General features: G+C 42.2%; 1 protein-coding gene across 1 annotated transcript; it reads left to right on the forward strand.

The window, feature by feature from the left end:
• Positions 1 to 11432: 11432 nt before the first annotated feature.
• On the forward strand, positions 11433 to 15538 carry LOC129731755 (transmembrane protein 26). Its single transcript, XM_055692000.1, has 7 exons — positions 11433 to 11626; positions 11719 to 12386; positions 12718 to 12877; positions 13269 to 13346; positions 13742 to 13996; positions 14898 to 15217; positions 15284 to 15538. Exons 1-6 carry the CDS (start codon positions 11433 to 11435, stop codon positions 15178 to 15180), a joined length of 1638 nt encoding a protein of 545 aa, XP_055547975.1. The 3' UTR covers positions 15181 to 15217; positions 15284 to 15538.
• The last annotated feature ends 7021 nt before the right edge of the window (positions 15539 to 22559 follow it).

Consider the following 22559-nt stretch of genomic DNA (forward strand, 5'->3'; position numbering starts at 1 on the left):
TCCGGTCCCGGTGCCTTGCTCACCTTTAGGGATTTGGCGATCACGATGAGTTCCTCATTTGTAACCCTTGCCTCCTCCCCTGCCTCGACACGGCTGTCGTCGCTCACGGATTGGATGCTCGGCAGGTTGGCCGACCATCTCTGGTCTATGTCTGAGATACTGGAACGTCGGACGTGAGACTCGACCGCCGGAGGCCAAGGACTTGGCTCGTGGCGTGGAAAGAGTCCCTCGATGATACGCTCCAGCATCGCTGGTGATCGCTCTGCAGGCGCCAGCGCGCCTTTAGTCTTGGCCATTACGATCCTGTAGGCGTCACCCCACGGATTTGTATTGGCACTCGCACATAGCCTATCGAAGCAGGCCCTCTTGCTGGCCTTTATCGCACTCTTTAGCATCGATCTTGCCGAACTGAATGCTGCGCGGCGCTCTGTCCTCTCTTCTTCGTTTCGCGCACGCTGCATCCTCCGTCTTGCACGGAGGCACGCACTGCGAAGGTCGGCTATCGCGTCCGTCCACCAGTAAACCGGTGGCTTTCCATTCCTAGGTTGGCGAGTCCTAGGCATGGTGGCGTCGCACGCCCGCGATAGCATAGCAACTAGTTGGTCAGCAGTCGGGCGGAGCCAACTGCCACCCTCGCGCTCCCTTCTCATTGCCTCTTCGAATACCTCGGCATCAAAATGCGATGTCTTCCACCCTCGAACGGTCGGAGTGTTGGCTCTACCCGTCGCTTGCCGCCTCTCGTTGTTGTCTACACTATAACAAACCGCCTGGTGGTCGCTATTAGTGTAGCCATCGTCTACCCTCCAGTTCTTGATCAGTCCTGGGCTGGAGAACGTCACGTCGATGATCGACTCCGCACCATTTTTGCTAAATGTACTTTTGTTCCCAACGTTGGCCAGATCTAGGTTGAGCTTTGCAAAAGCCCCCAACAGGATCTGGCCCCTCTGGTTCGTGAAGCGACTTCCCCACTCAACAGCCCAAGCGTTGAAGTCGCCCGCCACCACCAACGGCGTTAGGCCCGTTAGCTCCATGGATAGGAGGTCGACCATCTGGGTGAACCTTTCGGTAGACCAACGTGGCGGAGCATAGCAACTGCAGTAGAACACCCCGTTCACCTTAGCAACTACGTACCCTTCTTCTGAGGTTGAGACAACCTCCTGAACCGGGAACTTGCTCGTCGTACATATGGCCGCCAAACTGGACTTATCCGCAACCCAGTTACCGTTTCCGGGAGGGATGCGGTAGGGATCCGATATGACGGCGATGTCCGACAACGACTCAGTGGCTGCTTGGTGTAGCAGCTGCTGAGCCGCGAAGCAATGGTTCAGGTTCAGTTGCGTCACCCTTACGCCCGTGGTTTCGCAGCCGGCTTACCGGCTGGGCACCTGGGGCCTCCCATAAAGTGTTTGGCGTCCCGTTTCCCGGAACATACCATGCACTTGGGAGACTCCCTACAGTCCTTTGCTTTATGGCCTGCACCTCCACATCGCCTGCACAGCTGGCTCCTATCGAGCCCCTTGCAGGTCCAGGACTTATGTCCGCCCTCGAAGCACCGGAAGCAAATGTCTGGTTGCTGTAGTATGCCCAGAGGACATACAGACCAGCCGACCTTCAACTTGCCCTCTTTCAGGGCCAGGTTAGCGTCCGCCGACGGTAGTCGGAAGGTAGCTATCTGGGTCCCCGCCGGACCTTTGCGGAGGTGGATTGACTCCTTAGCCACCTCCACCCCGCACTTCGCTTTTAGGGCTTGTGCAATGTCGCACCCGTCAGTGATTTCGTCCAGGTTTTTAAGCTGGAGAGTCACTTCTTAGGTGAGTGCCCGCACTTGCACCTCCTTCCCTAGGACCTTTTCAGCTACCGTTTTGTAGGTAGCCCCCTTGTTCTTGGCGTCCTTCCGGAGCTCAAGTATCATCTCGCCAGTGCGAGATCGGCGGATACTCCGCACATCCGCCCCCAGATCCTTGAGCTGGGTTTCCCCCCTCATCTTCTTCAAGACTTCTGAGTACTTCGACCCATCCGTCTTGAGTTTGAGGGCATCACCCCTACTCCGCGCCTTTTTGACCTTTTTTGGTCCTCTGGCCGCTCCGCCATCATGTCGCGTCGCACCTTCCCGACGCTTCCTACCCTCTACGGTAGTCCAAGGGTTGCCCGTAGCCTCCACGTGTGCCTTTTCCGCGGTGGACCTTGAACCGGTTGGCGTGTGTTCCCGTGGGAGTAGCACGACCAATCGTTTCTTGGTGCTCCCGGGGGCCGTTTCCCCCGGGGGCTGCCTCGTTCGCTTAGCGACCTGCCCCGTGGAGCAGACCGACGCGAACGAGGGGGCGTCTGTCTGCACCTCTTTAGATGCAGTCGCCCTCCCGGTCCTGGCCGCTTTCTCGGCCGCCTTCACCCGAGCTACGAGTTCTTCGTGCTCCTTTCTGGCCTCATCAATGGTGCTCCGAAGCAGGAGGAGGCTCTGCTTCAGGTCGCCGGCGATGTTTCGCCTGTTCGTCAAGAACTCGATTATGGCATCGAGTTGTTCAGACAGCGCCGCCACTCTTGGCCGCGTGTCCATACACCTTTCGACGGCCTTGACTAGCAAGAGACCGTCTACCGAGATGTCTGGTGTGGACACCGACGGATTCGCCGTTTTTCCACCTCCAGACTTCGCCGCATCCGTCTCCGCCTTCTTCTGCGGAGACCGCTGGATGCCACCTCTTGCGAAGGGATTTTGTAATCCCTCCGCACTCGTCTCTTTCGTTTTGAATGTGTTCATCTTGATGTTAAATGGGTCCCCCTTCCAGCCGCTATCCTTGTCCATGGTGGAGTAGTCGCCTATGTGGTCCCATGGTGGTCTATGCCGAAGCAGTGAGGTCATGGCTAGGGTAAGCAGTCATAGCGCCTTATGGGCAACTATGACTCCACCGACCGGCGCAAGTCAGGACCAACCATCTGATCCTACTCCTGCCTGATTCCCACCAGGCAATAGACTCGGAACGTACTGGAAGGCCTGCCAGGTTTTATGGGACGGAGACCCCTGCACCGGGTACCACCTCGCCATTTCAAGCCGTTGTCACACGACTTTACTAAGGGAGCTCGATGCAGGTGCCAGCCCGAGGATGCGGTACCATTCCGAAATCCAGCTCATATCCGTTCACTACGCTGCCAGTTGCCATAATCGGGACCTTACTGGCATCAGTCCCGATGGGCGGGTAAGTGCTTTTGGGTGTTGGGAGCGGCTCTATTCGCTCCGTCAGAGGTGCTTCCGGGTGATTGTGGCTTTTGCGAGGAGTCGACTGTCTCTGGTCCGACGCTCACCACCCCTAGGCGACCTCCCGCTGCTGGTCCGGGACTGTTCGGCAGTGGTCACACCTGTATTGTGCGCCCTCGACGATCGCCACACGTCGACCCGTGGTGGCATGCAGCTCTGCCAAACATATAAAAATGTAGTCCGGTCTATCTGTCTGTTTGATCCATATAGGCTCGAAAACTACCAAACCGATCGACGTGAAAATTTGTATGTAGGGGTTTTTGGTCCCGATAAAGGTTCCTATGATAGTTTAAGACCCCTCCCTCTTCTGGAAAGGAGGGGTCTAATACAAATGAAACATACATTTCTGCACAACTCAAGAACAAACAAAGCAAATGAAACCGAATTTGGCATGTGGATGTTTTAAAGGGTAATAAATATGTCCATAATGGTTTGACGCCCCTCCCTCTTATGGACGCACATGTTTCTGCACAAATTTCTGCTCTACTCGCGAACTAATCAACTAAATGAAACCATATTTGGCAGGTGAATGTTTTTAGTGGTAACAAATATGTTCCATAATCGACCTCAGGCAACATTTTGGATATTGTTTTTGGCAAATTTTGCATGTGTAGCATAAGTACAACGATACACCGTGCCCCAGTGCTGAGTCGAGAAAATTTCCAGCTCAAAAAGATACTCGACATCGCTAACCACAGAGCCACGGGGACCACAAGAAAGAAACACAGGAGCTGAATTCGACCACAGATACCATTTTGAATTCTAATATGGCGACTTCCGGCTACGGAAAACCAGCGGCAAACGACCAAAAACCACCCAATATGGGTATTTTCGGAATCGTAATGATGCACTGGAGCCACAAATCGACTTCAGACGCCATTATGAATTGTAGGATGGCAACTTGTAGTTTCTGGAAAACAGCCAAAAATGGCCGATTTCCGTCTAACATGAGCATCTCCGGATCGAGAATGATACACAGCAGCTGAAATCGAAAATGATCAAATTACACCCAATATGGGTGTTTTTTCAACCAGAATGACGCTCAGAGGCCAGAAATTATATTAAATACCATTTTGAAATCCAAGATGGCGACTTCCGGTTTGTGAAAAACAGCCTAAAATAACCAAATACCATCCAATATGAGTATCTCTGGAACCAGAATGATGCAATGAGCTAACAATTGACCTCAGACACCATTTTGAATCGCTAAATGGCAACTTATAGGAAACAGTCGAAAATGACCAAATAATACTCAACATGGTTATATCCGTAATCGAGATGATGCATAGAAACCAAACATTGACCCTTGACACCATTTTGAATTTAAAGACGACCACTGTTAGTTTCTGGAAAACAACCAAAATAACTAAATACCTCCCAATATGGGTATTTCCGGTGTTAGATTGATGCCAGATAATTTGCTGAAAATGACCGAATACCACCCAATATGAATATATTCAGAATTAGGGCGATGTACAGAAGCCAAAAGTCGAGGATGTTGTCATTTCGATAAAACCAATAAAACCGATAAACCAAACGATTTGTCTTTTGACTTTGAACATATCCTATGGCCGATTCGTAGTGCAGTTGCAGACTTTGAACACATCGCAAGGAATCAATGACTTTGGAACGTTCAAATAGTACAAAACCACATTTAAATTATGTTGAGGCCACATAAATATATCAATCAAAGCAAGTTTAGTTTTAAATAGTCTTTGAATTTCTTTTCTTTCCATAACTTTTGAGCCACATGTCAAATTGTTATGAAGTTTGTTATTTGTAAGTTTGAGAGATGACTCCTTGTATGACACTAGTTATGTTCAAATGAGTCATGTGAAACAATAGACTTTCATTGTTTTATTAACAATTTAATACATAACGGTGGCTTAAGTTCAATTATAATCAAATGAAATGGGAACGTATAGGGATGCCAAACTTTGAAACCACGTGTTCAATCATAATTCATCAGTTAACCCTTAACTAGCCCGCTCATCTGATAATAATATTGATCAAATCGGTTGTGTAGTTTTTGAGATAATGAAGTTTCGTGATTTTCACATTTTGGTACTTTACAGACGAAGTTACAGTCCGATTACAGTAAAATTCAATAGGGTGTTACGAGGCAGCGAGACTTATTATTTGACACTAATTTTGTGGAAATCGGCTCAGCCATCTCTGAGAAAAGTGAGTGAGTTCAAGTAGTCTTTGGAATATGTTCCTTTTCATAGCTGGATTTCACATTTTTAAACATAACAGGCAAAGTAATAGTCCGATTGCAAAACAAATCAATAGGGTCTTATGGGGCCACTAGACCTTCCATTTGACACTGATAATCTCTGAGCCATCTCTGAGAAACATGAGTGAGATTAAGTAGTCTTCAAAACACGTTTCTTGTCATAACTTTTGAACCACAAGTTCAATCTTTATGAAATTCAAAAGTTAAGGGTTTTTCAGGTAGCCCGTTCATTTTAAATCAATTTTGTTCAAATCGGTTGTGTAGTTTGCGAGATAATGATGTTTCATGATTTTTACATTTTGAAACATAACCTCTAAACTAAAAATCCGATTACAATGAAATTTAATAGGGTCTTATGGGACAAAGAGACCTTTCATTTGCAATTAATTTCATGAAAATCGGTCCAGCCATCTCTGAGAAAAGTGAGTGAGAATAAAAATCTGCACATACACACATACACACACACATGCACACACACATATACAGAAAATGCTCAGCTCGTCGAGCTGAGTCGAGTGATATATGCCATTCGACCCTTTGGAGCACTTTTATACTTTAGGTTTTGCAAGTGATTGCTATACCTTTCTAGGAGAAAGGCAAAAATTTGCCATGTTGAAAAAATATTCACTTGTCAATAAATGGCATTGACAAACACAATTAACCTCAAAGTTTTTCTGAAGAATTAACCCCAATTCAGTGTATTCCCAAACCTATTGCAAGAAATACATTGGCATAAGACAGGCTGTCGTATTCTACGTTACCTCTGCGGTCGTGTCTTATAAACAACCTCTTCAACTTTTTTTGATTTAATGTGATGATATTTTCTCTGGCCAAAACACATACTTTTCATCTGTATGTCGTTTTGGAAGGAATGGAATCATAATGTTGTTCAAATTTCCGTTCTGGAATATATTTTGATTGATAGTCAAACCACTATGCTTGAACCATGAGTTGACAAAAAGGAAAAAGTTCCTTTCAAAACGGATTACCATAAAATTTTCGCCAAAATTGTTTTGCAGTGCATAGCGAACTGTACAATGCTCTTGCGGAAAGCTCCTTGTTTCGACGCCATTTCGAACGCAACTTTGCATGCATAAACAAAACGAAAAATATTGGCATAAAGAGGAGTTAGAAAGAGCTTTCTTATACATATTCTAATTTCTCTCTGAGCGTGTTTGTTGCAGAGTAAGAAGGCCTCAAAAAATTCCAAATATTCATTACTAGATGGGGTTCCGTAGCTGCAAGGTTGGCCGTGGGCTCGAATCCTAGTAGAATCCAAGCCATTCGAGGTCAACGGATTTAAGCATGTGTTAATTTTCAAACTCCCCACTAACCCTTCCTTTACGTTGAAATCTACAAAACCTATCTACACCCAGCAAACAATTATGTTGATTTATTGCTTGTTGAGCTGCTATTAGACTTATTTCGGTTGAAAGAAAGCTTAATAAGCTGTTATACCACAAAATTGTTTGCTGGGCAATACCTATTGACGAAAATCCCGCTTACAATGAAACAGGCGAGAGGAACATTCAGTTGAAACCTCTCCAGGAAATTGTAGTTGACGATAATATTGGCCGTAGGCAGCGAGGCTCGGAGAAATAAACGTAAAAAGGAAGAGTGAAAAACGATACACACAAGCACGAATTATAATAATCATGTCACTTACTTTCAATAGTGATAATGTGAATGATAGAAGTGCGGAACCAAACACCTGGGCGATATCTCAATAGATCAATATTTCTGGTCGCAGTGATGAGTCAATACAGGAAAAAAAACATGACGTGAGTATTCAACCAAAATTTAGGTATGTCCTGTTGTTTACATCCAAATAAAACAGATGTTGTCATTTTTACTAACGTTTTATGCGGAAGTTCGAAAATGAGTGGCTTTTCTTCCGATCAAAGAAAACTAATTGTGTACAAATGGGGCACCGTGAGTGATATTTCGATCAGTAAATTAGCCAAAGGAGAAGGTGTGAGTGTCAAAGTGGTTCAAACTACGGAAGTATGGTAAAGAGTATACGTTTGCAAATGCCCCGAGATGTGGTCTACTGACTCCACAATGAACAGGAAGATAAGAGATTACTGCGAGCGGCATGCTTCAGCATCAGTACGAGATGTGGTGAAAAACCTAAGTACCGCATCGACTAACGTTATGCGTGCCAATGAATAGATAGGCCTGCAGACTCATCGGAAGCAGAAGCAGCCAAATTAAGGCAACAAACAGGATAAATATGTGAAACCGAGGACTAGGAAGCTTTATGACAAACTTCTAACCAAGAAATAGGGGTGTGTGATTATGGATAACGAAACCTACATAGATTTAGACTATAAAACTCTGTCAGGACCGCAAGTTTATACCACGCCGAAGGGAATGAACGTCCCCAATTTATACCGGCAAATTTGGCAAGAAGGTTGTGGTGTCGCAAGCCATTTGCGAATGTGGAAAATGCCTTGTTCATTCATTATGACCGATACAATAAGGCTGTTACCCTTGATTAAATAACGTGCTATCTTTTGACCCGATCTTGCTACCTGTCGTTACGTTAAGGATTCGCTATAAAATCTACTATATAAAAATGGAATTCCGTAACGCTTGATCTTATTGATATTATTTATATCCTCAGTCTCTGAGGTGTACAGTAATCATCATTATTTTGAAACGTTCTAAATCAAAAATAATAAGCGTTGAAATGTAGGTTTTTTAACATGAAAATGTTCGCTGATGTTCAGGAAAGACATTTGAGAAAAAATAATAGGTATCTAATTACTAAAACTTGAGATATTATTCACAAAACTACGTAGAACATGCAAAACTATGACTTTCTGTGCTAAATTTGCCTCTAAATCAAAATTCAAAGCGATGACATATGATTCTTTTTTCACTAAAATGTTTGTTAATGTTCAGGAAAGACATTTGAGAAAAAATAATCAGTATCTGATTACTAAATCTTGAAATATTATTCACAAAACTACGTGAAACATGCGAAATTATGACTTTTTATACTTAATTCGTCTCCAAATCAAAATTCAAAGCGATGACATGTGATTCTTTCTCCATTAAAATGTTCGTTGATGTTTAAGAAAGACATTTGAGGAAAAATAACAGGTATCTGATAACTAGAACACGAGATATTATTCACAAAACTACGTGAAACATGCAAAATCATGACTTTTATGCTGAATTTGCCTCTGAATCAAAACTTGAAGCAGTGATCTGTGATTTTTATTACAATAAAATGTTTGTTGTGTTTAGGAAGGATATTTGAGGGAAACATAATAGGTAGGGTATCGAACGTCTTCGTCAGTGGTTTTCTTCGGCAGCTTTTCTGCAGCAATCTTATGCAAAAGGGGGCCGAAGAAAACCACTGACGAAGACGTTTGATACCCTATCTGATTATCTATTTGATATATAAATATTTTCCACAAAACCACATGAAAAATGCAAAATCATAATTTTTTAGGCTCAATTTGTCTCTAAATCAGAATTCAATGCGATGACACGTGATTTTTTTCTATAAAATGTTCGTTGATGTTCAGGAATGACATTCGAGATAAAAAAATTGTTATCTGATAACTGAAAATAGAGATGTTATTCACAAAACTAAGTAAAACATGCAATATCATGAATATTTTGGCTCAATTTGTCTCTAAATCTTAATTCAAAGCTATGATATATGAATTTTTCCATTAAAATGTTTGTTTATGTTCAGGAAAGACTTTTGAGTAAAAATAACAGATTTTTGATTACTGAAAATTGAGATATTATTCACAAAACTACGTTAAGAACTCAATTTGCCTCTAAATCGAAATTCAAAGCTATGATAGGTAATTGTTCTTCATTGAAATGTTTGTTAATGTTCAGGAAAGACATTTGAGGAAATATAATAGGTATCTTATTGCTAAAAGTTGAGATATTACTTCAAAAACTACGTATGTTTAAAAATGATTTTCTGCATACAGGAAAACACATTAAAATACTCTTTTTGAAATTTATATATATTATACATATAATACATGCAAAATTTTCACTTTTCGAGCATGAGCTCAATTCGCCTGTAAATTAATTTTTTTTTTCAATAAAATGTTCGTTGTTCCTTCAACATCTGCAAATATTTTCTTGCAGAAGAATTTATGTTTCAATTTGGTGCGAGTCGAGCAGATAAAAATTACATTTCTGATGTTTTCGTAGTTTTGTGAATAGTAACACATTACGGGATTCAAAATATTTTTTTACTTTTACCAAAACTAGATCTTGGGACATTCGGCTGGGGGAAAGGCCTTATTTCATTGGTTTAATTTTTTTTTAATTTCTACGTGTTCCTTGGACACCAACAAACATTCACGTTATAAAAATTCACATGTTATCTCTTTAGATATGATTATAGAGGAGAACTGAGCATGAATGGTCACGCTAAATTCTTCTTACTTCGATTTCTTTCTTCTAAAAGTTACATAAAAAGTGGTTTTACTGTGAACGATTGCCGAATATCCGGTTATCACCCGGTGTATGTAGTGTATTCGGAACTGGGATGACCCCACATAACATTTTCCAAAATAACGACTTCTGGCTTCAGGAAAATAATCTAAAGTGGTATTTGGCCAACCATTTTAATACTTCCGAAATTTCCGAACTCCATACGTCATTTTTGAAATCCGAAATGGCGACTTCCAGCTTCTGTAAAACATCCCCAAATCACAAAATGCAATCCAATATGGGTATTTCCGTTCTGTGCGTTCTCAGAATGTTAAAGTACTTAAAGTGATGTTGGACGTATAAGACGTGAAATATTTTTGAAGTGAGTTGTGCTAATAATGCAATGAATTATAAAAAAATGATTCCTAATTTTGAAACTTTTGTTCCCGAGCATCGCCGGGAACGTTCAACTAGTTAAGTATATATTCGTATAAATCCAACAATGTCTCATATGTACAAAAGGAGATGAATCCACCAAGCTGCCCTGAAGCTGAAACTTTCTGGGCTTTGATGAAAGCGAATCTAACAAAACATATGAAACCTGCGAAAAATGTTGAAAAATTCAAGAAAAATTGACTGAAAGTGGTGAAAATGGTCGGAGAAAGTGCATAAGGTTCGCCACAGCACTTTCTCCGTGGTGTACCTTACCAAAAATAATACAAATTAACTAAAATTGGAGAGAACACACTATCATTCAGCACATTAGAGAATATAATGACCAAAAAACCCCTAAAGTAAACTAAAGTAATTAATCCCAATTATCAAATTATAATTTTTCTCTCTCTCCCTCTCTTCGTGTTCGAAACTAAGACGAGACGGTGCAGATTAGTCAAATATGACTAATTTACGTTGGAGTTAATCTTGACTTTGCAATAATCCATTTGATTGCGATATTTTGTATTATGTTACTGGTATGATCAAATTATTTCATGTTATTTTCAGGTTACGATTTATCAATGTTGTAATACACTAATAGGTGACTTGATACCAAAGGCAATAAAATGTTTCTTTTTTCTGCAGTGTCACTGCTACTGTAAACTTTTCAATTCCAAAGTAAGGTAAATCCACGTATTATTGAACTATCAAGTAGCAACCAGCCGCACTTTACCACTTCGTTGATTGCTACTCATTGACATTCGACTGTTTGTATTTGCTCAATAAATGGTATTGCCCTCTTTGATTAAACCTATGGATTTTCCTACAAGCAATCCCTCCCCCAGACAGTGATTTCCTTGGCAGAAACCGCAACTCACTGCCTCGTGGAAATCGATCCTCTTTTGTTACTCGATGACTCTTTGATACGATTTCGAATCGGTCCGTTTTTCACACCTTTCAATTGGTAATGGTGTCAATATATTTCACTACAGCATAATTGAGTTTCGCAGTTTCGGGACATTAGTCCATCCTCAGCCGTTGGCATCAGTTGGCACGTAAAATTAAGCGCGTAACTTTTTTTCTCACCCAACAAGCATGGCTAAATTGCTGGCCACAATTAAAGCGATCATCACTCGGATAATCTTCAGTACGCACGGATTTATCGCCATATGGCAAGTGACTCAGAACACGAAGGATCCGTTGTATTGGTGTCTTTGTTCCCCCATAGGTGTTTTGTTTATCGAGGGATTTTTTACACTTGCAATTAAGAAAAATCAGGAATGGCGATGGTAAGTTGAATGTGTGAAATTATGCTATGTTTATTATGTGTTATTTGAGGAATCTGCAGAGGGATTTAAACGTTTGAATGTTGAATTTCCAGGTTCTGTCCCTCGGTGTTCATCTACTTGTCCACCATAGTTCCCGCGATTTGGCTTTTAGAGCTAGACAAATTGGAAAAGCGAACGCTTTTCCAGGATCAAGTGTTGAACGAAACCATCAACTTCGCGGCCACCGTAGGTAAAGACCTGAAGGACCTGAACAAAATGCTCGGTGTGAAAATCCAACTTCCGGAAATTCACCTGAATGCCGATACCTGGGTCACATTGATTGAGCAATTCCTGATGCTAGTTCTGATTGTTGGCCGCTGGATGTTGCCGAAAGGTGACCTAACTCGGGATCAGCTGAGTCAGCTATTGTTGGTTTATATTGGAACGGCGGCGGATATAATCGAGTTTTTCGACTCCTTCAAAGATAGTAAAATTGCTAATGAACCGGTGCTGGTGTTGTTAACTTTGAGTATCTGGTCCTGGAGTTTGCTGCAGTTCACAATTGTTCTGTCGGCCACACGTGCCCGGAAACCCCGTGGGGGTGGAAGTGCCATGCAACACGAAGAGGAGGACGCTCACTGTTGCAACGTTGGATGCTGCAATATCGATGTGTGGGGAATCGCGTTGAATATTTTGCTTCAGGATGCGCCATTTTTAACTTTTCGACTGCTAATTATTATCCACTATAAAATTATCACCTACATGAATATCTTTTTTACATGTAAGTATATTTTCGACTGCTTTTTATGTGTAATCCGCATCAAGGAGCCTCATTAAAAATATAAATTTATGGCAAACAAATACGATTTTAACAAATGTAATCTCCCACTGACTCAGTGGTACACAGCAGAAATTACCAAATGAAATCGATATGAGCTGTAAACCTCCCACTGGGACTTCCAGTGGTACGAAGCTGGACATCTCATTAAAGTGATACGTCAATTTATGGTTCGATCAAAATTAATGGTGTTTCTTTCCTGTTTTTTCGTTCGTTCAATCATTCGTGCAATGACCCACCGTTCGAAAATGCCTGCGACACTCATCCACCCCAGGTAAAAATACATTGGTTATACTGTTACAACTTTATCGATTGTATGTGCTTAACTCGGAGAACCGGAAGGCGCCAAAAAAATCAGTAGAGGGGAGAATGAAACCAAGCGCCAAATCAACGCGTCCCGTGAAACAGCAGCAGCAGAGAAGAAATCATCGGAGGTGAGTCTGCCTCTAGGCCAGTGAAAGTAAAATTCATTTCCTTTGCGCAGTCAAACCACTCTTTTGTCTTAATTAAGTCTGATTGAAGGAAAATCATCATCGATGTGAGGCGAATTGTTTCGTAGCGTTGCAATTAGGTATTGCTATTTGACTTTGGCGTGTACCTCGATGACGCTGTTCACAAACATAGAGTCGTATTAAGCACTCCAAATAACGCGTAATTTAACAGAGTTTGTTGACACTGTTCGTACTACTTTACAATCCCCGAATTAATTAAACTTTATGAGCAATAAAGTCCTCACAGTCTGTTTTTTAATTACGCCTGCTTGATGCTCAGCTGTTTCATAAAATTTCTTCGCACAACTGACATGACGTGTTCTCTTTCTTGCAGCAGGAAAGTGGCCGATTTGGATGAAGATGGTGAAACTCACTACTCTCGGAGGTTAAAACAACATCGTAGACCGAGAAGGTAAGTTAAATGTGCTCAGTTTAGAGTGATTGTCCTTTTTGCTGGGACAAAGAGGCTAACTGTTCACGCTCTATTTACAATAAACTTTCTCTTAACGGCGTCCTACTCGAAAATCCACTAACCGCTGTTTCGCATAATATGCGGCAAGTTAGCCGAAAAACGATTTTAATCTGGCAAGCATCCGCCCTTCTGAAGGGATAACTGATTTTTTATCTAAAAATGATAATTAGAAATATAAAGTTGTCTACCGTGGAATAAAAAACCCAAACGGCTTCAACTCCCACTCTGGGCTGATTGCTGTTTTATATCTTTCTTTTCATTGCCTGTGAACCGTGTTTATTGTGCTGATTTTTCTTTTTCCTGGGCTACGGACCGTGTCATTTTTTTTACAACAGTACGTCTTCAAAGTTGCGTAAGGACACTGGTTATTCTACAGCTAGCAGTCCAACAGAAGCCGACCATCGGAAGAACAAAACAACAAAGCACGATAAAACGGATCACAAGAAGTATAGGCAAGGTAGATCGGCAAGACTAATAGCTGATAAGGGTTCCAACCGGGCGGATAACGACGCACTTGAGATAGACCAGAGAAAAGAGCGGCCAGATAAACGAAGCCATAGTAGGGAGGGTACCAAAAAATCTAGTGACAGGTAAGCATTCGTAATGAAAAAACTCAAATAGCGTCAGTCGATGACTAGATTGAAAATAATAGGTTTCTGAACATTTTGTACAGTTAACAACGGGTTGTTATTACCATGATGTATAAAGACATGGTGTAACGATATGTCAAAAGCAGAATCGGCCATATTGAAAAAAAAATTGCCAGCGAGTTGGTTTGTTTATAAACAACTAGGGCATAAAAATTATCGCATCTCATAATATATCATTTGGATGCATTTAAATTATAAATATGGCAATGCTACATACCTTGCTACCAATATTCGTTAATTTAAGAAACAATTTCCAACTTAAAACACCTGAATTTGCAGTATTCAATTGTCTAGTTATTGAGGATATATCAACAAACACGAAAAAGTTTTTCGCTGTTGCATAGTGATGCTTCGTCACCAACCCTCCAAAGTGAAAAAACGCTTCCTCACCCCGCGCCTAGTTTTTGATCAAACCGTTACACCATGTTCTACTCATCATGGTTATTACTAACCACGGACCAGGAAAACCTTCAACATTATTTCTAACTTCTTACTTCCTACTGTTTTATGTTTTACTGTTTTTCGTCATGGTTTTCATTTCTAAAAACGCGTGACGAGTATATTCTGATACCAACAGCAAGCATTTGATGAGAGAAATATTAAAAATTTAACCTAATATCTAACGCCTGCTTCCTACCACAATATATCTAACTAATGGTAGCAGTGGTCATAGGCTCCTACAAAAAAAAAAAAACGCCTGCTTCCAATCCTGCGATCAATCTCATGTTCATCTCATATTATCCGAAACACGTTAATATCATCAAATGACAATGCGTTTTCATAACACTCACACCGATGTAGACGCACGGTCCTTTTCTACACTTACTTTCCTTTCCAATAGAAAAGAGAAGCGCCGTATTGCACGCGACCGGGAGGAGCGAAATTTCAACGAAAGCGAAGTTGACAATGTTGATTATGATGATGGCGATGATGGTGCAGAAGACGTCGGAGCTTTGCCGCAGCTGGCTGGCGGCGGGCGGCAAAGGTGGAACGAAAACGATACAAGTGAGTTCGAAATAACTCATGAGAAAAAAGAAACTGGTCGGGGACGCACGAAGAAGCCACACTCTGCCGTAAGAAACGTGTCAAGTACGGCATCCTCTTCAGCTTCAACTTCGGAATGAGGATTGACGGGCGAGTGAGCTCCAGACTAAGATGATGGTAAAAAGCTTCGAGAGTAATCCGAAAAGAACTATTATATACACTAACAAATGCGGTCCCTTTCAGAAATCGGATTGGATTTGTGCGCAGAGCAAAGCAGCCTGATAAATAGAAGGGCCAGAATACTTCTTTACTGGTGTCAGCGATGATGGCGCTGACGACGATGATACTCGGTCTTAGCACTCTATAATGACGTCGATGATGTTAACAACGATGAGGGTATTTTGTTCGAGTCCAGTTTGGAACGCTCTGAGGTTGATTCGGTTCCTGTTTTTTGTCGTCGTTCGTAAGTGTGACTTTATATCCACTGCTCACACTTCTACACAATAGGATGATTCTATATATGTTTGTAATTGGAAATTATGTCAAGTACTGAAGGAAAATGTTGAACAGCCTATTATGGTTATGGTTGCATCAAATAAATTTGTAATTTTGTCGAATAATAGGTGATTGGGAACTGTTATCAACAGCCCAAACCAAAACATTAGAAACTCTCACGGTATTTGTTTTGAAATTGTTTAAAAATAAAAAAAAGTAAAACTGATTAAACCTTACGCTTATTACAGTCGCGGTTGGGAATAATTTTAAGGTAAGTGAAAGCTATATTAAATACCTTTCTACTGTGTAATTATTCTCTATGATTCTTAGAGCAAATCAATTTATGACACCATAAAGTCTAATGTACATTGATTGAAACAAATGGGTGCGCAATTTCTCCATTACTGTGACCAGTAAAATAGATCTAAACTGAGTGAACTGAGTGTTACGCTTCGTTGATTATAAATACCTCAGAGCTTCGTTATATTTTAATCTGTAAAACAAATTAGTTCTTAACAAAACATCAGCACAGAGATGAGTAAAAAGTAGATTAAATAATACTTTCGATCTAAAAAAAGTTACCGAATATTAATGGAATTTCGCCTCAACTTGGTATTCCCTGATGTCACGCATTTATGCCACTCTAGGGAGAAAGATATTGTCAGTTTTGCTTGTAACACGTGCGGCCCGCTGCGTTTTCCCATTAACCTCTATCCCCCCCACTGGGTTAGAACGTCAATTCAACCAATACGATTACACGTGAGTAGCGCCACCAACAGATTGCAGCTTAACTGACCTACGACTGTGGAACCTATATTATCATCATCCGGTTAAAATATATGCATTTAACAGCGGGTGCCGGGCGAACACGATATCTCACTTAGCGAAAAATAAACAATACGATATGATTGATAGCTTTCCCTGCAGCGCCAGTCCGGGTGTGTTATTCGCCTGCACCGGACGATTTACTAACGGTGCTGTTTTTTTGTTGGTTCGGTTCAATATTGCGGATATGGTTTATTAAGCTTTGCATCGATTGTTGGTTCAGGAATCACAAATAAACCGTTGAAAAGTTGATTGGCGAAAACAGAACTTTGTGTTACTGGATGCTCCGTAAAGCGGTCAGTGTGAATTTTTGAGATGATGAGAGACATCAAATAAAACGAATGAACTTATTGCATTGAATATATCGTGCAAAAAGTAGTCGAAAAATCAGATAGCTCATTGTGAACATACTTAGTGGCTCATGTAAAATACAAATAGCCATATTTGTTTGTGTTTAGTGTAGGGATTGTAAACTGTTGTAAATTTAGGCACCATATCACCATAGTGCCCATATGCGAACATTTAATATGTACGCCAATGGCTTGTTACGCTCGGTTCCGCTCACAGTTTGTAAACAATCACAAATATCTAAAACGTCGAATTAAAAACGAAGCTTGCAGGACCAGCTTCATGCCATTTTCATTGGTTGACGAGTCTATGCCTACTATGGTTGTAGAATTTGCCCTCCATCATCAACACGCATATACGGTCATCTAGAGGCCTCCACCGGGGTATTCGAAGAGACAATGGGAAACCGCCAGGGGACCAATAGGCATACAGGCCTATCTGCCTACTGGACACTGCGGGCCAGGTGCTTGAGAGGATTATCCTGGTGAGGACTGGTGAGGTACACGGAGGGTGTAAACGGTCTGGCAAGTAACCAGCTCGGTTTCCGGAAGGGCAGGTCAACGCTGGATGCTATCCTCTCCGTCACCAAGACGGCGGAGGTAGCACTCCAGCGCGAAGAAGGGCATACGCTATTGCACAATCGTCACGCTTGACGTGAAGAATGTGCTCAATAGCGCTAGTTGGGACTCCATAGCGCTTGCGCTCAAGAGCATCCATGTACCGGTGTCGCTGTACAAGATTCTGGAAAATTACTTCCAGAACCGAGTACTTGTTTACAACACGGAGGAGGGTCAGAAGTGCGTCACAATTACCGCAGGAGTTCCACGAAGTTCTATCCTGGGACTGGTGTTGTGGAATGTCATGTATGACAGGGTGTTGAAACTCAAGTTCCCTGTAGGAGTTGTGATCATCGGCTTTGCAGACGACATAGCGCTAGAGGTCTACGGCGAGTCGATCGAGGAGGTCGAGTTGACGGCCGCGCACTGTATACGCAAGGTCGAAGACTGGATGCACTCAAGGAAACTGGAGTTAGCGCACCATTAGACGGAGGTCACGATTGTGAATAACCGCAAATCAGAGCAAAAAGCGGTGGTCAGAGTCGGAGACTGCACCATCACCTCAAAGCGATCTTTGAATAAACTCACATTTAGGAGTCACGTCAACTATGCTTGCATGAGGGCTTCAACGGCTATTGCAGCACTATCTCGAATGATGTCGAATAGCTCAGCGATGAATGGCAGCAAGCGCAAACTTCTTGCCAGCGTGGTTTCGTCCATATTTAGGTATGAGGGCCCACTGTGGTCCAAAGCGGTAGGTACTAACAGTTATCGTGGTAAACTGGATAGTACCTAACTACAGGCTCATGTGCCTGAGGGTTGCAAGGGCGTTTCGTACAGTGTCAGGCAATCAGCGTCCTGTCCGGCATGATGCCTATCAGCATAGCCATTATAGAGGACGTAGAATGCTTCGACCAACGTGAAACAAGGGGCATACGAGGTACCAGAAAATCACTATCGATGATCAGATGGCAGCAGGTATGGTCCAATTCCACGGAAGGTAGATGGACGCACCGACTTATTCCGGTGCTATCCGGATGGGCCGAGAGGCGCCATGGAGAAGTTAACTTCCAGCTGACACTCTGATGGTTGCTTCAGGCAGTACCTACACAGGTTTGGGCATGCGGGGTCCCCCATGTTCCCCGAGTGCGTGGATGCGGAAGAGATTGCTGAGCATGTCTTCTTCGTATGTCCTCGTTTTGCGCGTTCGCGGAGCGACATGATGGTATGGGCGGACAGAACTCCGGTCGTTTCAGAGGATGTGTGAAGGCCCGAACATCTGGAGGGCGGTTTGTGCAGCCGACTCTCAAATAGTCCTAGAGTTGCAAAGCAGGCGACATCTTGATCCCCAACATACCAGTGTTAGCTAATTGCAGGTTAGTTAGCTAATTAGCTAAGAGACTTAATAGAGCCGGGACGGGAGGTTGCACAAAGCATAAAAGTCGCTCCCTGAAGCAATACTTATCGGTCGTCCCGGGGAGTATTATTGGCTGGAGACTGGAGGGTTTTTTGTGGATCAACGCTCGAACTACCTGAGGTTGGTCTCTCAGATGTTTGGCAGTAAATTTCTTCTCTACCTGGAAAAAGAGGCCTCCACCGGATGACTCTAATTTGCTGATTTCCCAGCACTTTCACAACCGACGCCCCATTCCCCTGCTTTGCCGCCACTGTAGGTACTAGAAAGAAGTGTGTAAAACAGGGTCTACTGCACGGAATACCCTTTCTCCGGAAATTGGCCTCCTGAATTGCTATGATTTCGACTCGCTGCCGCTGTCGTTTTCGAGCCAGCATGCCAGCTCGCACCGGTTCATTGAGAGATCGGACTTTCTAAGTACCCAATTTCCAATCGTTTACCGTTTCCTGTTTCCTTGTTCGTAGTCTAGGTTTTCGCTGAATGTTCCTCTCCGTATTGCTAATTTCGTTGTTCGTGATTAGAAATGGTATCGGTATACTACCTTACTAGAGTCGCGATCCCTACATCTTGCTAATGGGGTTGCCATCTTAGGTGTAGCTGGCGGGATACAGCAGTTCATGATCCAGCCATCCGCTTCGGGTCAGATGCCGTTGTGCGCCGCCACTAACATGGGGACACAGCCGCGTACGAACCCTCTCTCAATTAGGATACGACCAAAGTTTCCACCGGGGGTTTGTTACCTGATCTCCGCCAAGGTTACTCGTATCCCAGTCGCCACCAAGTCTGGAAAGCTGTAAGCCGCAAGGTTACAGAGTCCGCTTTGAAAAGCGGGTGGTGATAGTTTCGAATCTTCGAATCAAGCCATTCGTTGGTAATAGGACTTTTCGGTATGGGTTTATTCGCAGACTCTTCCACACAAAACTTCCCTCCAGACTTAAGGTCTTAAGTTTTACACGTTGCCAGCCATTTACCAATTAATATCTCGTGTAATCATTGAAAAAATACGTTTACAGACGCAATAATTTATAGCAAATCCGACAATATTTTCTTGAAATACAGGGTGCGTGACGAGCGTTTGCTGTAATTTTCTAATAGCAATTTCTAGGGCTCACGGAACAAGATTTAAATAAGTCTGGCAGGTGTTAGATGTAAACAAAAAGTGTTGAGATTTTCGATTATTTATTTGTTTCCTCAATCATATTTAGACGAGTTGTATTATTTTTAGTAACTATTTTTTTGTAAGATTTGGACCACTGCGACCATTAATTTGATCGTCTGTAGTATTCCTCAAACAAGAATGTAGTCGGTCATCCGTCGCCGTTTTATTGCGCGCCTAAGCAAACGTAAAGGCGATAGTTCGGCTGGTAGAAGTGTCGAAAAGAACAGTGTATTACACTGGTCGACAGTTCATTCCAGAAGCTCAAACCGGAAAAAATGAGCTATTCAACCATTCCTATGAATTTTTAGTCATTACCAAAACGCGTCAACTTACGTGAGAGCATCGTAGAACTAGAAACTGCTCGTAGAGTTCGTCGCTTTAACGTTATGTTTAAGAGGAAACTCATTAAAGTCTCTGAAAAAACTAAAAAAAGCTAGGGACACCAAAATTCCCAGGAATGGTTGAATTGCTCTAACCTTTTAATTTTTCCCGGTTTGAGGTCAAGGTTAATCCTTTGCCTGGTATATAAATTGCTAGTACCCTAGCAGTTTTCCATTGTGCAAATACTATCGTCCGCAGTTGGTATGGGCAACCGGCAATCACGATAAAAAGCTAACGCTGACAGCTAATGTTTATCGAGCTAAAAGCCAAACAAGCGCCGAATTACCAATTATGTTGATCAATCGATTCTTGATATGCAAATCCTCGTTGATTCAACGGCAAGCAGAATGAAGCGTTATTTATATCAGGTAAGATGTTCAATGGTGATAGAGGGCACCTTTTATATGAAGAAATGAGCAGAAAAAAAAAACCTAGAAAACATAAGTCCTTTCCCGTTTCGTTTCCCTTTGCAACTGTAGTTTGAAAAAAAAAGAAATGAACTCTTCTCAACAACCCAGCACTCTAGATTAATACAGTAATCACGCAAGTTGAGCCGTCATTCGCAAATCAATCTGCTGCGAATTGACAGGATCTGATTGCGGTCATTCGTGCGCTGGCGTATGATTATTTCGTGTACGACCAACTGAGCGGCAGACCAAATTCTGCTCTTGACAGCTTATTATCCCCACTCTACAACTGCTACTGCTTGATGTAACAGTCCGACACCAGGCTGTGGGTTGTAGGGCTGATTGGTTCTCCCAGATTGGGGTCATTGAAAGTGTATGTAGTTAATCCAAAAAGGCACAACCCTGTTCACAGAAGATCTTCTTTTCCATCATATTTTAATCTAAAAAATCTTTACTGGAATATGACAATAACGGGAAAACTTTTGTTTACACGCGTTGCAAATTATACGTATCAATGCGGATCTCCGTTTTTATAAATGTTTCTGTTGTTCTCCCACGAGTATACAAAAATATGGCAACTACCCATATGCGAGGCGTCTATTTCTCTTAGCTTCGCCGGAACATGACCTTCAATATATCAATTCTATGTGTATATTGTTCTCCCAGTAAGCCTCGAAGTGTGACATTATACCTAAACTAGAAATTGGCTGCGAAGTCTGAAGCAGATTAACCGCAGGTCAATTCCTAAAAATATAACACCATAGCTTTTCGTTTTGGGTTTCAAATGAACCAATTCCCTACGGATGATGATGTACGGCATCATCAGAAAACTCAACTTGGGTCCTATTTGAATACTTGTACTAGAAACATTGAACATTTTAATAATTAAGATCGTCTGAAGAATAAATTTTCTCTTCATTTGAAACCAATCTTGTCTGTGACTAATGAGAAAAGAGTATTATGTTGGCTGAAAAAAATAATGGTTAAGAGTGAAAAATTAATCCAGCAAAAATCATTCAGATTTTTTTTTCATTTATTTCAACAAATAATAAAGTTTGTATGAGAAAGGCTAGGTCTCATCGCTAGGTGAATTAATTCGTATTTTTCAATTATCATTTAAATTTATTTTAGTAGCAAGATAAAAAATTGAAGTTCCCGGTGGGTTCATGGAAAGTGTTTTTAATACTTCTATTAAAGAAGATCCTAACACAAAACAAAAAATTTGAATCCCAGTAGCGTCATTGGTACCATATTGCTGTTGGTTGTATCTTACATACACATACAATATCAATGCAACACCAAGTCAATTCCCTACAGAACGAAGCCTTATTTTATCAAACGTTTCGTGAATTGAATTCCCTTGCTCTTGCCTTTACCCGATAAGGGAACCGACCCAACATGTGGCAAACCAGATTGTGCTATAAATATTGAGACTCTCATTTTCATTGATGGACAAAGCTGCCCGTTTGTCTGCGACTTCTAACGCGCAACAGGAAAAGGTACCTGCAAATGTGGGGCAGGCAGAGCGTCCCGGCAGGATCGGGTTGTTGCTCATTCTCAGTGTTTCATTATTGTCATTTTCCTAACGAGTCTATACCTAAAGCGAAGGCCGAAGATAGCACGAACGCTTTCCCGCCTCAGTTGGGTGAAAGTGCCATACGGAGAAAAGTGCGAGAGACCGAGAGACCGAGAGTCGGAAAATTCTGCATCCGAGAGATGGCCGAACCCGTTAAAGCAATACGTATTGCCAGCCAGGATACTAGGTTTGAATTTTCCGGAGAAAATCTACAGCAGTGCGGCCACCTGTAGCTTGCTTGCAGGTAGAGTGAGCCCAGCAAAATGCAACAGCTCAACAGGCTCTACTCTGACCAACTCGCATTTATCCGTTCTTAGTTTTCATTTTATATTTTCCATTTTTAGAATTTTTTGATTG

The sequence above is a fragment of the Wyeomyia smithii genome, chromosome 3 (assembly GCF_029784165.1).
Source record: "Wyeomyia smithii strain HCP4-BCI-WySm-NY-G18 chromosome 3, ASM2978416v1, whole genome shotgun sequence".
Taxonomy (NCBI): domain Eukaryota; kingdom Metazoa; phylum Arthropoda; class Insecta; order Diptera; family Culicidae; genus Wyeomyia; species Wyeomyia smithii.